At 44.6% G+C, this 16,727-nt stretch overlaps 1 protein-coding gene across 14 annotated transcripts in view; it reads left to right on the top strand.

Moving 5' to 3' along the window:
* Positions 1–16,727, top strand: part of sorbs2a (sorbin and SH3 domain containing 2a) — a 58,332-nt gene that overhangs the window by 36,226 nt on the left and 5,379 nt on the right. For 10 of the 14 annotated variants that reach the window (XM_031862958.1, XM_031862963.1, XM_031862957.1 and 7 more), the window contains 9 exons: positions 1,247–1,313; positions 2,082–2,132; positions 2,267–2,480; positions 2,587–2,701; positions 5,795–5,866; positions 7,433–7,489; positions 8,232–8,281; positions 9,083–9,258; positions 9,651–12,519. In XM_031862958.1, coding sequence (XP_031718818.1) covers positions 1,247–1,313; positions 2,082–2,132; positions 2,267–2,480; positions 2,587–2,701; positions 5,795–5,866; positions 7,433–7,489; positions 8,232–8,281; positions 9,083–9,258; positions 9,651–11,518 — 2,670 coding nt within the window. In that variant the 3' untranslated portion in view covers positions 11,519–12,519. The other 4 variants (XM_031862970.1, XM_031862969.1, XM_031862960.1 and 1 more) reach the window with 4 other exon arrangements.

Raw genomic sequence — 16,727 nt, 5'->3', positions numbered from 1 at the left:
CTCTCTCTCTCTCTCTCTCTCTCTCTCTCTCTCTCTCTCTCTCTCTCACCATCTCTCGGTATCTCTTGTACTCTCCCTCTGCGTGCCAGTTTTACAGATGAGCTCAGACAAGGTGTTTTGCTCTAGCGCACTGCAACGTCCTCGCTGCTTTCTTGTCAAAGTGTGCGTGTGTCTGTGTGTTAACTCTGTTAAGGCTTTTCGTGTATTAACACTCCACTCAGTTATCCATTTTCTTGGAAGAGTGGCATTTTAATAGCGGACATGTTCAAATGCAGAATGAGCGAGCCGGAGAAAGTAACGGGAGGAATGAGAGATGGGCAATAAAAGCAACGAGAAAAAGCTGGGGGGAAAAAGGAAAACAGATGCTCCTTGTTGTCGAGCAGACAAACATTTTTGCGGGCACTTTATTTGGTAACCATGGAGAGTGAAGTGGTAATTGGTCCGTCTCCCGGCCGTGCCAATGCTACATGCTCTTGTCACATTCCCTCCTTCACTGTGGAGCCAAACGGCCAGAGTCCAGACACGGTGTTTAGCGCTACTGAATAAAGGGGGGGGATTAAGTCTGCCATTTGATAGCTCTTTTTTTGAAGTGGCTGTTGGATCTATACTGTTTACACAAAGACACAGCATACCAGGGTTTCTCCTGGGTTTTCCAGGCACAGCACCAGGAGCTCCCACTTTGGCTTTGTAGCAACATGGCTTTTGTATCCTCGATGCTGCGAAACCAAACCTGCTGACATTGATTTCTTAACGCAATTAAAAACCAAAACAAACTGTCATGGTAGTTTGTCAAGTTGTTCTTCGCCAACCAAACATACAGCTTGCTATGATGTCATTCTGTTAGCTCCTGCAGCCCACACAAGCTAATACTCAAGTGCGGTTTCATGTGATGGGTAAGCTTGTCGCATCTAATCGGAGAGATTCGTTCCTACGTCCCAGAGTTCAATGTGATTATTTATCGTGAACAAAAAAACAGGAGATTTAGTCATCCTCAAATTGTATGGAGAGTGTCTCGTACAATAAATCTTTATAAATCATTCATTCATGTCTCAGCATGAGTTAAATTCTCGGTGAGTGAAATATAAATCTCGAGAAAGGCTGAGAGTGTGTTTTTTTCTCTCTCTCCTCAGTCAGTACTCAGTCCCATAAAAACAGTGGGAACCCTTCCTACCTTCTAACTTCAGCTATCGAGTTTATGTTGCATTTCACGGCACATAAATCTTTATGACTGTTTCTCTCTCCACAGACGGTGGATAGGCCGAAGGATTGGTACAAAACTATGTTCAAACAGATCCACAAGGTTCACAAAGCAGGTACGTCTGTGCTGTCTCACACTGAAAGGCAGAAATGTCCCATTATGTGTTGTGATTTGATCATCAGACATTGGAAATTGGCCAAGCATGCATGCTGTGTACCTGTGTGTGTGTGTGTGTGCATCTTTGTGTGCGTGTATGTATGTGTGTGTGTGTGTGTGTGTGTGTGTGTGCGCATGTCGATTCTTATTAAACCAAAAGACCCAGAGAACTTCAGAGCCAGACCTCATTACATGAGAGCAAGAGGAGTCTGGAGAGGAGGAGGAATTGAGAGAAGCCTCTAATAGACACAGAGCTGTCCTGGGAAATCTGTTCTAATTTTATAGGCTTGACAGAATCACACACAGCTCAAAGCTTTGTTTGTTTTAAACTGCTCAGGCTTCTTCTACTGCAGCACACACACTGTTTCATGACTGTGTGTGCCTAAAAACATCCACAGGCCTCTTCTTGATGCATCTTGGAGAATTTCCATGACAACCTGAGTACTCGTATATTCTAGGTGAATTTATAAAGTAATATTCCAGTCCCACCAAAGTCTACTGATCTTTCGAGTGAGTCCATGAAGGTTTAAAGAGTCTAAAAAATGTGTAGTTTCATCATGTGGAGAAAACAACAGTTTTTTAAACCTTTGCCTCTGTGAGCTGCTACGGCCCTTCTTGTACCTCAAAAAAAAGACATATTGGAAAAACACTGCTGAGCTTGTGGATGGACGGAGGTGAAGTGGTTCATGCTACTTGACCAATCAGTGTTTGTTCCGTTCTTCTACAGATGATGACTATTCTGACACATACAACGCAACATATGCTGTCATAAACAACGGTGAGAGATGCTGTACGCGTGACAAAAGTTGCTTATATTCCATTTCTTCCCCGACCCATTTGTCTCCTCCTGTCTGGCTTTGATCTGCCTCATTACTTCTCCCTCCTCTCTCTCCCCTGTCCTGTCCTTAACAGATGACTACAGCCTGACATCCCATGCCACCATGGCCCACCCTGCTCCCCGGACACATACGTACAGGCCACTCGCCAAAAGCCCCTCGGACAACGGAGGGCATCCGGGCCCTCGTGAGCCTCCGCCGTCCCCTGTACCCCCACCACCTCCGCCCATGCCATCTCTCCTCCAGCTGAGGGCCAGAGACAGCGACCGTGAGAGAGACTCGCCTGACGCGTACGAGGAGCTTTGCCTTATCTCTTTCATGATTCATTTAAAAGATTGATTAACTTTGATTTCGGGCTGTTTTCTAAGAAGCATGTTTTGGTTTTTCTTGCACCAGGAATGAATGGGGTCCTCCCAACAGGAAGGTGGACACACGAAAGTACCGCGCAGAGCCTAAGAGCATTTTTGAGTACGAGCCGGGAAAGTCCTCCATCTTGGAGCATGAAAGACCAGTGAGTATATTTGAAAATGTTCTTTCATTTGATTATATTTACATTTTTCTGTTCGAATCCACCGAAGTGATTTCTGTCGCTTTTGTTGCTTTTTATTGTTCAGTAAAATGTTCATTCTGTTGCTAAATAGAAGGTTCACTTTTGAAGAGGTAAACAACTAAACATTAAGCAACACGAAGTGAAATAACACCGCAGAGCTACGGCACATAATATAACTGGATGGTCGAATTGAGAAAAGAGTTTCAAGCACATGTACCTTTAATGTGTTTTCATATTATGGGCTTTTTGCATGGACTTCATTCCGTCAAGCACGGCGTGGGCATTAAAAAGCGAAAGGTTTCCAGTGCTGCATCCTCTAGTGACTGTACTGGCTGTTCACTGCGTGTAGGGTGAATGACAAAGCCGACAGCAGAGATAATTACTGTGTAGAGGGAGGGAACACATACTAGACATAATGTATCTGAGATGGAGGCTAATGGAGACGCTGTTGTAGATGAGGGGTCTGTTACGTGGGAGAAGATTAAACAGAAAAAAAGGTATTAGTGAAGGTTTTTGCAGACGTTTAATGTGATGACTGCAGAGAGCTCTCTCAGGCGATAATGCATGAGTCAGTTCCTGATAAGGCAATAAAAGGAGAAAGCTGAAGAGTAGAAGTCAACCCACGCTGGCTAATCTGCTGTCTGAGACTCTGTTTTAGAAGCTTTTTTTTCTCCACTGTCCATGGTAACAAATGGCTCCTAAAAACATCCTGTTCAGTGGTGAAGTGTCCAATTGTGTCAAATTATGAGGCCACAGGAAACAAAAAAATGTTTTTCTGCCACTCTGTTTCTTTAGTTTCCTTTTTTTTCCTGCCCGTGTCTACAGAACTTGTGTGAGTGGCAGTTTCTGCTCTTAGTTCTCGCTTTTTTCCAGGGTGACTCATGTGTCTGAGAGCTGTATTCTCTTTTTAGCAGGAAAGATGTTACGCCACAACACCTACAAACACATCTCCTGGCAGGGTTTCATTTGGCGTGAAAACTCCAGTTCCATGTGGGAAATGGGGTTAGAAAGAGCAGACCGAGTAGTAAACCGACGCATCGTCTCTACAGTTAAAACATCAGTCTTATCAGAATAAGCGTCTTGACTGCTGAAGTGTGTAAAATAGAGAAAGCTGTTTAAACGTCCAACTGAAAGAAGAGTAGATGATTAACTTGCTTCACAACAGTAACTGTTGTTTTTACTCACCGGTCTAGTTTTGTTGCATGTAAATACTCACATCCTATCCGACAGTTTATTGCAGGTTGATTTGATATGAAAATGTATCTCTCTGTGTTACAACGGAAGTGTTTGAATCCATCATGTCACATCAGGAAAGATAAACCTCTGCTTCCTCAAGGAAATTCAACCGTCATCAACATGCCATGCAAAATAGTGGACACACACAGTATTATTAGTTTTCAGCCAATAACTTTTAGCAAATGACGAGGCAACATTGGATGGCAGCTGACAAATTATTATTTATTTATTATTTATTAAATTAATTATTTGGAATTTCTGCATTATTAGACACAAAGGGGTTAAGTGTGCTGATGGGGATAACTTACAGGGGGAGAGCGTGGCACATTTTATGGACGGCAGGACAACTCGAGTTTATTAGTGTAGCACTTTTCAACAGCAAGGCACTTCACAGTGCTTTACATAAGACATAAAAAAGGCATTAAAGTAATACTTCACCCATAAAATGACAATTTGTAGATTAATTGCTCACCCTGTGTTACCTTGAATTCTCACACAACTCATGCAGTGTAATCCAAGTCTTATTTATCCAGTCGTATGTGCCCTCCTTCACAAACACATGCATCTCCACTAAAAGCGTACTATTTAAAGGACTTTCGCATAAACAGTCTCACACTTGGGGAGTCCATATGAGACGAGAGGGTTTGAAATATTAAGGTTTTATCGAACGTGCATGTGTTTGGGAAGTATAGCGAGCATATGACTGGATAAATGAGACCTGGATCATAACGCGCTGGTGTCAAACGCGGCCCCCCATTTTCTTCAATTCATCAAGACTTCTTCTCCGTGGAGGCATGCAAGAAATACAAAGTTTTCCTCTGGAATTCAAGGCAACGCGGGGCGAGTAATTGATACACAAGGGGTCATTTTGGGTGAAGTATTCCTTAAAGACAGGATTTAAAAGAAAAAAAGACGCATAAATAGTGTTTAAAAGAGTAAAATAAAACAATATGTAATTGACAGTTTAGTGGTTTATAGCACTGTCCTCCCTTGATGCTTTACCTGTTCATCGATAGAAGCACACAAGTCATAGTAGTCGGTATGTTGTCTCTGATCCGGTATTTCAAGTACACAAGTGTGACATTAGGATCAGTTAGCTGGCAGACTGTGAAACCACACTGCTCCCACCAATGTAGAAGTGAAACTCAGTGTACACCCATGTGAATAACCCCTCATGTCTTTTCCAAACACTGCTTCGATATGTGCCCCTTCCACTTCTTCTTCTTACTATGAGTACCTCTCCCTGCCACTCTGACATACTACTGTGTACTCTTTAATATTCCATCCACTGAGCCGGCTCCAAGATGTGGATAATGAGGTTGGGTGTTAAATATGTAATGCTCAAAGTAACATCCTGATTTTCATTATCTGTCAGCTTGGCTGAGGCTTAGAATAAGGCAGCGGTAATGTGATTCTGCCACGGGATTCACAGCCCTGTTAATCTATCTGCACATGAAATGAATGAATATCAAATGAGAAGGGCCGAGGTGTTGAGTGTCTGCCTCTTTGGTCTCCGACGGTGGTAAGAGTTGGACTGTCTGTGCGTATCAAATGATTTTAATGCTAACATGGCACTATTGTACACTGCCTAACAAATAGATTGGATGCCGTAATGTTTTGGAATAAATGTCAAACCAGTTAAAGTAGTGAAGCAATGATTTGTCAGTAGTAGTGTCATGAGCCATCTTCTCCCCATGCCACGTTCGTCCATTCCTAACCATGAGGTCCATGTCTTTCTTTGTGTGTGACTTCTTTCCACACTATCTCTCTCCTGTCTGTCTTCTACCTCCTCTCTCTGTCACTGTCATGCTTTCCCAGACCTATGATGACATAGATTTAGAGAACGAGCCTTGGTATAAGTTCTTTTCCGAGCTGGAGTTTGGGCGGCCGGTAAGTCAGGGCCTTAGCTACCCCCTCAACCACAACCCTGCCATAGGCAGACACCCACCTTCTCCACTCCACCCGTGATCTTTTTACTTTAATAGACTGGGTGGGGCTAGTTGTTTGGGCATGTGGTACTTGTTGGGTGCTGTGACCCCCCCCCCCCCCCCACCCTTGTGACAGGCTGTGTTATGTCTCTGTGTTGCTGGGTTTCTTTGGTCTGGTGGCTAGCAGGCACTGAACTTTTCAACGCACAAACCTGGATCATTTTTAATTCAGTTTGGTGCTGCATCTTGCCCAAATATAAGCAGGAAAAAGGTTAAAAAGACAGTGTGCTCCAGATGAACTGGTAGAGCTGCACAGAACAGTCAATCAACCAATCATAACATGACAATATATATGCAATAGATGAGTTTTCTAAAGACGAAAAGTATAATTTTGTCTGTGCAGTGTTTCTTCCACATCTCTTGCACATGCTACCATCAATTCCTCGTCCTTGTGTATATATAGCCGTACAAGCATTTCTGCTTGTAGTTTTGTTTATTTTCTCTATTGGTGGAGCAATGCTTTGCTTGTCTACAAGCATAATGCTGTAGCGCCCTCTGCTGGATGTAGGTAGTAATAGCGTCCTAGTGGCTCAGGGCAGGGATCGCCTCTAGCCACAGATCTGGGATCAAATTACCCTAACCTAACTGATTTACAAAGTGTCGTGCCTCTGTCCATGCCACAGCATGACATCAGGTGATTGTTTGTTGGGCTTATTCAAAAATGTTCAGGTTGAAAACGTCACATGTGGTGCTGGCATGACTTCCCAGAGTCATGTTTGCTGTGTGTTGAGATTTCTACCTGCAATATTTTGAATGTTTCACACCACTGAATAAGCCCTTAGAGCGTAGATGGTTTCCCTACAATGCACTGACTGGGCCAGCTGGGACAGAACCTCACAGGATGATCAGTGTGTGAGTGTTTTTTTTGAGGAAGAAGTTTCGACCGACTGAGTGAACAGTTGTTTATCTGCACTAGTAAGTAACCCAGCACTAAATCACAGCATTTGACAGTGCCATTCACTGCACTCTGAAATAAACACTGCAGCTTGTGCTTCACTCTGCTTTCTGCTTCACAGCTTGCTCTCACACTCTGCATGTGTGTGTGTGTGTGTGTGTGTGGTACATGAGCACATTTTTGTCTGTGTGTGTGTGTGTGTGTGTGTGAGGTATAAAGGTTGATTTGACATACTGTAGTTTTAATGTTGTTTTGAGATAAGCATAGGAATGAAAGATCAATAGATGAAATAAGAATGTGCATATGAATGAACATGTATAACGTGTTGGTGTGTGTGTGTTTGTTAGTGTGTGTTGAGTGCGTGCACATGTGTGCATTGTACATGCAAAGCACATTAGTTTGTGAACTAGTCCATCTCTGGTTACTCTGATTCTCTAACGAGTGTCGCTCTCTCCACATGTTCCTCGTTTTTTGGTTTCTCCCCATGATGTCACCACTGCTTCGCCTCCTTCACCTCATTTTCACCTTCTTCCTATTCCTCCTCCTCCTGCTCACTGCTGCTTGGGGCTCAAGCCTCCTAAAAAACGGCTGGATTATAATCCAGACATCTCCGCTCGCCAACGTATTGAGGTAATCTCACATTCATGAGTGTTCCAGTAGTGTTGTTAATCTCACCGTTTCTAACAAGTCATAGCAATTCTCTTTTATTTAAGGAAAATGTAAGGTATGATTTCTTAAAGTGAGTGTAATGTAGTGTAGCATCACTTTAGTGTGATCATACGTCACAATGTCAGCCATCCACCACGAGATGAGCATGATGTTGCTAGACTGTTGAACTTATAGCTTTGAAATGCTATTCATTTCTTTGCATGGGGTTGTATGAAAAACATCTGTCTCCTTGGACATTTTATGATCCATCTTTTTTTTTTTATATAATTCACTGGAAATCTTTTTTTTTACATTTCCAACATTATGTGTTTCGATTTCACGGTCAGCATTTCCTCAGAGAGGCCATTGCAGTTAAAGTGTCTCCACCATTCTTTACCACTAAGACCCATTCCGGCTGATCCATGCCACATTTTGCCCCCTGAGCTCGGCTCATTGCATCCTTTGCTATATCACCTTTGCCGTCATCCTCCAGAACAGCCCAAGAGAGAGCAGAAATGTATCCTCACCGCTTACACCGGTAGGCCTCTTCCCGCTCAGGTGTGCCATGTGGAACCAATATCCGTCGCACCTTACACCGGGGGAGCGTTTTGAGTGTGACACAGCAACAACAACCGCATGCAGGCTGTGCACTGTGAGCTGCTCTGCCTCAAGTCTTTGTTCTTGCGGACCTCACTGTTGTCTCTTGTCGTCTGCCCTATTTCAGACATCCCTGCACATCGCTCCTGCTCACAAGGCTCCTGAGAGACCTGCAAGGTAACCTCTGTTTCTTTTATTTGCCTCAGCATCGCCCCCCCCTTCCCCCTCCCCCATCCTCTCAACAGCAGTGTTGCTTGTTATGATTCAGCAGGGAGTCACAACTGCTCTTTCTCGCCTTGACTCTGGTGCAAATAGCTTCTGTGTCTGTTATTAATAATGCAAGGATTAGTGTTCGGCTTTATTTTCCTTTTGCCACTAAAGCAGAGGGCGCTTTGCATCATCCTTTCACTGACTGAGCCGGAATAAATGAACCCAGCAAACCTATTGATTCTGCCCTTCACCTCCTATCCTTCCCTCAACCCCCACCTCTTCCTCCCCTTGTCCTACTCCCTTTCACCAATGGCCTGCTTATTCAGTCGCAATTTCCTCGGCGAACAGAAAGGGACAGAAATGGGATGAATGGGCCGTGTAATTCATGTAAGCGACATTGAGTGTGTTTGTTCTGAACAGAAAGCCTGTTTAGTCATTTAGAATGCGAGAAGTTATGGAATCTTTCCGGACACAAGGATAATAGCCTAGTTTTTAGAAGGATAAGCTTAGATATACTTAAACATTAGTACATAAATGTAAAAAAGTTTCACATGAAAATACCTAAAATGTTTTAGAAAAGAGAAAATTATGTTTTATAGTGTTTTCCTGTTGTTCACAGAGGTAAATGGAGATGCTCATTATTTATCATATTTATTTGATTATCATATTTTGGTACATGGCATGTATTGATGATACCAGAAACAAACACATGCATGCACCAGTGACGGTGTATCGTGTGGTGCTTGATGTCTGACTGTGTTGTTGCAGTGCTGCCAGCGACTACAGGAAGAGAAGGAAGTCTGAGCCGACGAGCTCCCAAGTCAATGCTCAGTCTCAGAGCAGAGCTGCAACTTCCCCTAAACCAGTGGACGCCTACAGACCCAGCAGCAGCCTAAAGAAACCGGTGGTTCATTCCTCACCGTCCTCGCCCTCCAGAGCCAAAGGTACACACACATACACACAAACATCTCCTTTTCACTTGATTTTTTTTTATTTTGCCCCTTCTCTTCCCCAGATTGTCGTATGTACTTACTTACCGTATCGCCTGAAAATCAAAGAAGATTTGTTGTCGTTTTTGATTGTGATGTTTTTCGGAATACAATGTCTGTCTGGTGAGGTCATAAGTGAGGTCATAGGTCATAAGTATTGGTGGAAGTCTGAAGAAAATACATAAGATCCTCTTTTTTCCGCCTTTACTCTTTTTTCTCCTACTTCTCCCTCTCCCCAACTCCTCCCTCTCCCCAGCTCCTCCACCCTTTTTGCTGGGTACTATTGCTAAACATGCTTTCCTCCTTTTTCTCTTTCACCACGCTGCTTTTTATTGGACATCTGAAAGGTGGGGACGCATGCAACATGTATTCAAACAGTTTGACCTCCCCAGGTCCTTATCATCTCCCCCCTGTCCCCTCCGACCCTGTCCAATGCCACGAGGAAGCCAGTGAGGAATGCAGCTCCTCCTCCAAGCAGTCTGTGTGTTGTAAGAACAGTTGGCAGACGAATTGCAAGGATGCTGAGACATGGAGCAGTGCAGATGAGGTGCCACCTGTCCCTGGCAAGCTCAAGTCACGCAGCTGTGATGACTTACTCAATGATGGGCATTCTGGCTCAGGCGGGCGCAACGCCACCCGCTCAGAAAGTGCTGGGTCCCTGGTTTGCGATGGGAATCCCTCAGGTTCGACTGGATCCATCTCCACCCGCTCGCTGCCTCGCCTCCATCGGCGACGGGCGCACGATTCACCAGGCTTTCTCCAGCTCTATCGCAAGATGCACCAGATCGACCGAGCTCATCTCATCCCATCTGACGTCATCCGCTCGGTCCGCGCTCGCATCCTGGAGCTAGAGGGCCAGCCTCACCTGCATCGGCATCGCCTCTCTCCTTGGACGCCCTCTTGGGGCATGGAGGTGCCACGCGATACGGTGCCAAACCGCATTTCTGCATATGAGCTCCTTATTCAGAAGTCCAAATCCATGCCCAACTTGGGTGATACTGAGGTGCCTTCAGGCGCTACCACGCCAGGCGGCTCGTCCTCTCGAGCCAGCAGCGGCGGCGGTGTCACACCCAGTTTTCCGAAACGTCGTTTTTCCATAGAGTCTTTACTAGAGGAAGACAGCAACGGCAACAGTGGAGCAGTCCCTCACACCATGGATCACCGGCATCAGCCTCGTAGCCCACCTGAGGGCCAGCCTCGTGTTGGGCCGGGGCCCAGCCGTGGGCGGTCCTTTCCTGCTCCTCCTGTTCCTCAAGGCCCACAAGCCAACCCAGACTACTCTGACAGTGAACAAGACGCTGTTGCGTCAGACCTCAGCGACTTCATCCAGGCGGAGGGCTCCTCATTTTGCAGTGAGAGTGACTTTGACCATTGCTCACTGACCTCCTCTGAGAGCTTGTACGGCTCTTCCAACCTTCACCACCACCACCTCCGTCATCAGCACCACCATCACCACCAGCACCCTGGTCACCAAAGTTTAGGCCAGAGCCAGGGCTACCAACACCGCCACCTCATCAGCTCCTGCAAAGGCCGCTGCCCGGCTTCTTATACCCGTTTCACAACCATGCTTCGCCATGAGAGAGAGCGAGCGCGCCAGCAGCACCAGAGACCTCCACAGCAGAGCAGCCATTCCCAAATCCAGAGCTCACAGTCCCAGCAAGCAATGTCCAAGCTGGCCTTCCTGGTCAGCCCAGTGCCTTTCCGCAGGAAAAAGGGCTCCCCGCCTACCTCCAGAAGAAGTAGTGGTGGCGCAGATCGAGGTGGCAGACCCAAGTCCAAACAGGCCATTTATGATGCACTAGATGCAGCCTTGAGAGACATATATGAGCACATTCAAGCAGAGCGAGGCCACAGAGGAACGAGGGCACCCGATGATAGCATCCTGAGGAGAATACTGGCCGAACTGCTGCCGAATGTGCCTGAACGAAGCTCCTCGTTGCGGGGGAGGAGGGGTTGTTGGCAAGGGGGGCAGTTCTCTGCATCTTTGTACCCAGATGGGAGCCCCACTGAGTACGCCTCACATAGAGGGGATCCCTCCACACCGCGGATACAGTCACCAATCAGTGCCTGTTACGGACGCCACTCAGACACCGCAAACAATAACGAATATGGAGAGGAGCAGGGCAATGGAAACGGTCTCTGTTATTCAGGTGGAGATAATACACGTATTACACCCCCGTTATGCATGAGTACACTTAGTCATACCAGCACATAGTGTTTTCTTTGACTAAACATACAGTAACGAACATATACACATTATCCACCTACATTTACCTCAATGTCTCTTTCAGCATTGCATGGGCCTGTTGCTCAATCGGTCAGCCGATACATCCTTTACTGTGCTGTTCTGTGTATGAGATTCAGTAAGAATGTTTACTGTAAATTCTCAAGTAAAGCCTGGTGTTAAAATATCTGCCATTCTTTTGCTCTGTGATAAGCTAACGTCAGTGAAACTAAACCCGTCCTGCTGGTGTTTCACATTAAAGGTCTGCTTCTAAAATGGGAGGATTAGGCTTTTTGAGCTGCTGGAAACCCTAATTTGCAACATAAAAAGAAAAGCTGGATTGACAGTAGCTTAATAGCTTGAACAAAACAACGGCAGAGTGGGAAGAATTTGAATTAAATAGTGAGGGGGAACAATATTTCTCATAGAAAGAGAAAATCAGAGTAACAGAATAGTAAGTAAGAGCAGTTCAGAGATATATTTGTCTCAAATGAAGGCCTGAGTTTTACTGTAATTGAGGCAAATCATTATTTGAGAATTCACAGTTTATTACTCTGGTTGAAGTTAATACATGCGAATATTCCTCTGTATGTTTATCATTTGATTATTGGTTTGGTTATATGATGTGTTTATGGAGTCGTCTTTCTGTCCCACAGTCATGCTTTCCTTCAAGCCATTTGCTTGTATGTTCGTGTTTGTATATTTCGTCTTCCCCTCTTTTCATTTTGTGTTTTCAGCAATATTCAACGGCATGTTTCATATTGTGGGAATTACAATCACCTTGTTTTTCCAGTGAAATGGAAATAAAACAATCTTTTTTTGACCCCGGAGCTTTCATTCCCTCATTTACTTGGTTGGAATGGTGTCATTTCATCACTGTTACCATTCAGTACTTTCGCCAAAGCACATTTCTGTATTGTGAGCATGCATCATGTGATATGATTGTGCTTACTACGGTAACTCCTGTTACCTTTCTCACGTGTCTCTGCTAATCACAGACCAGGATGTCTCCAGGTGTTACTCCACCATGGATGGACGCCACACACCCCAGAGTGGAAGGCCTACTCCTGACAAAGAGGTACAACGTTGAAACTTTTGCTAGTATTCTCAACACCAACATGCACTTCATTAGGAGTACTAAGTTGTCTTTAAGTATCTTTTCTCTAAAATAAATCACAAATAACACCTCAGCTTTATCTTGGGTAAAATAATGTGGTTGGCACTATACAAATATTTCAGAATAAATTCAACCAGCTACTATGTTTTTGTTTTTTTTGTCTTTAGCATCACAATGCCACAGCACAGTTACATTTTCTCACAAATATTACAAAGCTTTTATTTTATGTTTTGCCTGGTAATGCTTACCGGCTTTCTTTCTCTCACTCTCATCTCCTAGGTCTCCCATAAACAGATGACACAACTTATTCTGTTCTCTCTCCTCCATCAGAAACAGCCTGCGAGAGCCATTTATGATTTTAAGGCACAAACAGCTAAGTGAGTACAGTAAATGCACAGAGCACGCACAAGGAAGCTATAGCTTTAAACCGCGAATGCCTAACTGCACATCAACACATCTCCACTCATTGCATTTAAGTTACGATTTCAGGTTTGTGTGCATTTTTTTGCATCAAGATTCTTTTGCTTTCTAAGAAGCTTCACTGTCACATCTTACCACCACACCTGGATGGCTTTAACTGATTTATTTTATGCTTTAAATGAATGCATGAATAAAGCTTATTTTGGCTGCTTCAGTGGCTGACATGCTGTTTGTATGAAATGAGCTGTGCTGGGTTTTTTTCGGTTCATGTCTCCTTCACGTTTGTGTGCTGGCACTTTGATGACATGAATGTGTTACAGGGAGCTGACATTTAAGAAGGGTGATGCAGTGAACATCATCCGGCAGATAGACAACAACTGGTATGAAGGAGAGCACCGTGGACGGGTTGGGATATTACCCATATCATATGTAGAAGTGAGTGTGCAACTGATAAACTGTATGCGTTGCGAGTACTATGTCTATGCACCATTATGTGTAATTTGTCCCTTATTTTCCCGCTGTCTCCAACACACATTTACACTAACGCACACTTAAACAGAGGATGCCATCGTCAGAGAAGCAGCAGCCGATTCGTCCTCCTCCGCCAGCACATGTCCGAGAGATCGGCGAGGGAGTAGCTCGCTACAACTTCAATGCCGATACTAACGTGGAGCTGTCACTGAGAAAGGTAGCCTGTTTATTGTGTGTGTGTGTGTGTGTGTGTGTGTGTGTGTGTGTGTGTGTGTGTGTGTGTGTGTGTGTGTGTGTGTGTGTGTGTGTCAATGAAAAGCTGCAGCAATGCAACAATTCCTCATGAAAGTATTCAAAACCGTTACATAACCTGTCAAAAGATGCAAGAAGTTCTCAAAAGAAAGAGAAAGAAGAAATCATCCAGATGTAAACAAAGCATGAAACTAATCAGTTGTGTGATGATGTGTTTGATGTTGCTATGATCACACAGAAGTGTGAGAGGTAGTACTGTGGAGTTGTGTTTAACAGTGCTTATAGTCACAGTTAATCATGTCTATTGTGTGTGTGTGTGTGTGTGTGCAGGGTGAGAGAGTAATTGTGATAAGGCAGGTGGACCAGAACTGGTACGAGGGGAAGATCCCAGACACAGCCAAACAGGGCATCTTTCCTGTGTCATACATCGACATCGTCAAGCGCTCCCCGACCAAGAGTTCCAGCCACCATATAGACCCACATGGTTACCCTGGACACAGGACACCAAGCTCTACACCCGTCAAGGTAGGGGCATCACTACAACGTTGTGACAATAGAATACAACAAACCAATAAAGAGCTTTAAATGTCCGACCAGCAATTTCAAACTAATTAGAATAAAGCATTGATTCATTTGTAATTTGGGGGCATTTATTTACGTTTCAGAACCAGAGTGTTGGTTAATAACAAAAATTACAAATGCCAACAAACATTATACCTCTTCAAAAAGTAACATGTCTCCAGTTTAGTAAAATAGTTTATGTTCATATATTTAGATAAATACATCATCTGCGTAAAGGAGTACATACAGCTCTTTATTTCTGACACACACAAACAAAAAACACACTCTCTGTACTCTCTGTTCCACTTTTATAAATTACACTGTTCCTTCTTTTTCACTTCACCTTCATGGAGCCTCTCTACCATCTACCTCCATCCTCCGCTACTCGTGACCTCCCCTCCCGTCACCCCCCGTTGAGAAGGCTTGACCTGCAAGCTATCACCAGCGAGTGGCTGTCCCTCACTTTGGACCCTTCAGCGTCCACTCCCGCTTGCTCCCTCACAACCACCCCCGTACCGCCTACACCACCCCCCCTCCCCACTGACCTTGCACCTTTCCTCAAGGCACAGGGACCTAAGGCACCCTCACCTGCGCCATCAAAAAGAGTCTCCGCCCTGCCGCCCCAGAGATTTTCCATAACTTCTCCAGGGAGACTCACTTCAGTTGCCCTGCCTTTCTCTCAACCGCCTCTTCCTCCTCCTCCCCCTCCTCCTCCTCCTCCTCTCCTGCCTCATCCCTCATTTGCCTCTCCACTGCCTGACTCTTTACTGGGATACAACAGTGGCAAAGAAATAGCTCAAGCATCACATATTTCTAAGCCAGAGATTATGTCCTGCACAATGCCAGAGCCAATAAATTCACCCACGCAAGTTCCTCTGCAGGACAAGTCACATGTGGAAGTAAACAAAAGCAGCAAAGTCCCTGATGTTAAGCTGCAGGTGAAAGACCCGTATGACGAACTTTTGTCTATGATTCTGGAAGGTTCTACCAGCACAAACTTGTCAAGATTGTCTCCGGTAGATTCCCCAGCAGCTATGCTAACCAGTGAATCCCAGAGCAGGTTTAAGCTAAAAGCAGAGGAATCCCATCAGCCAGCTGTGAAGCGCTCGGCTGTAACTCCAAGCAGCGACTCGGCTGGCGTTCGGTTAGAGGTGCAGTTTCACAAGCCTGTAACAATGGAGCCGCTTGCCATCTCTTGGGGAGGGCAGTCAAAAACTCAGAGTGAGCAACCGGCCGAGCCTCAGAGACCGCCATCGGTGAAAGGAAGGGGATATACTGAGTTGTTCATTGAGGAAGACGGTGAAGCTAGAGAGGACAGAGGGGAGGATATGAAAGGTTTTAATGAGGGAGTCGGTCCACAGGTAGAGCATGGTGTGAGCTTTGGGGGCAACTCTACAGGGCCCTGGAAGTTAGATGGAGGGAAATGTTTAAAATCTTAGAAGAAATGCACCCACATTTGCCTTCTCTTAAAAAAGAGCACCAAATGCAGATTTCAGATGAATTGTTAATTTATCAATTTGTCGTGTTGCATTATCATTTACAGGCCTAGTGTTGCGTGATGTCGTTTTTTTGCGCCTGTAAAATGTGTCGCATTAAATTGTAGGATTGTTAGCAGAAAGTAGTGTACATGCCATGGACATGCTCTTCCTACTATGACAAGTGCACTACATAGTAAATAGGGAGTGATCTCGAATACAGCCAGTGTGAGGATGAAGTAGTGCACATGATGTGAGGAATAGTAGTTTTTTTCTAAAAGGACTCTGGTGTTCAGAAGAACTACCGCTTTTGTCCACAGGGACCGCCAACATCACCACAAAATATACGTTCCTTGTAGTAACTTAAATCAAAGAAGAAATATGCATTGACTCTAAAGTCTCCAAATATCGTTATTGTACAACATACTGTACACAATAAAGTAGTTTTTTTTCTTTTTCAAATCATGCATTTTTCCCTCCATGTCCTTTCTGGGGCACAATAAATATCCTCAGCATTTACCTTCTGTGTTTCATCTTCAGAATTGATGTGTGTGTCATTACCTCCATAGGCTGATGTCTCTCCCTCCACTTTGACACGGCTTCCCCCCTCCGGCCTCCCCTCACCCTCAATACCACCACCTCTAACCTCCTTACCTCCCTCTTCCTCTTCTTCTCATTCTTCTTGTCCTCCTTCTACTTCTTCTTTTACTCCTTCTTCATCTTCTACTTCTTCGTTTACTCCTCCTTCATCTTATACTTCTTCTTTTACTTCTTTTACTCCTTCTTCATCTTCTACTTCTTCTTTCACTCCTTCATCTTCTACTTCTTTCACTTCTTCATCTTCTACTTTTTCTTTTACTCCTTCTTCATCTTCTACTTCTTCTTTTACTCCTTCTTCATCTTC

The sequence above is a fragment of the Anarrhichthys ocellatus genome, unplaced genomic scaffold (assembly GCF_004355925.1).
Source record: "Anarrhichthys ocellatus isolate YVR2014 unplaced genomic scaffold, GSC_Weel_1.0 scaffold28, whole genome shotgun sequence".
Classification (NCBI taxonomy): Eukaryota; Metazoa; Chordata; class Actinopteri; order Perciformes; family Anarhichadidae; genus Anarrhichthys; species Anarrhichthys ocellatus.
This window is presented reverse-complemented; position numbering and strand designations above follow the sequence as displayed.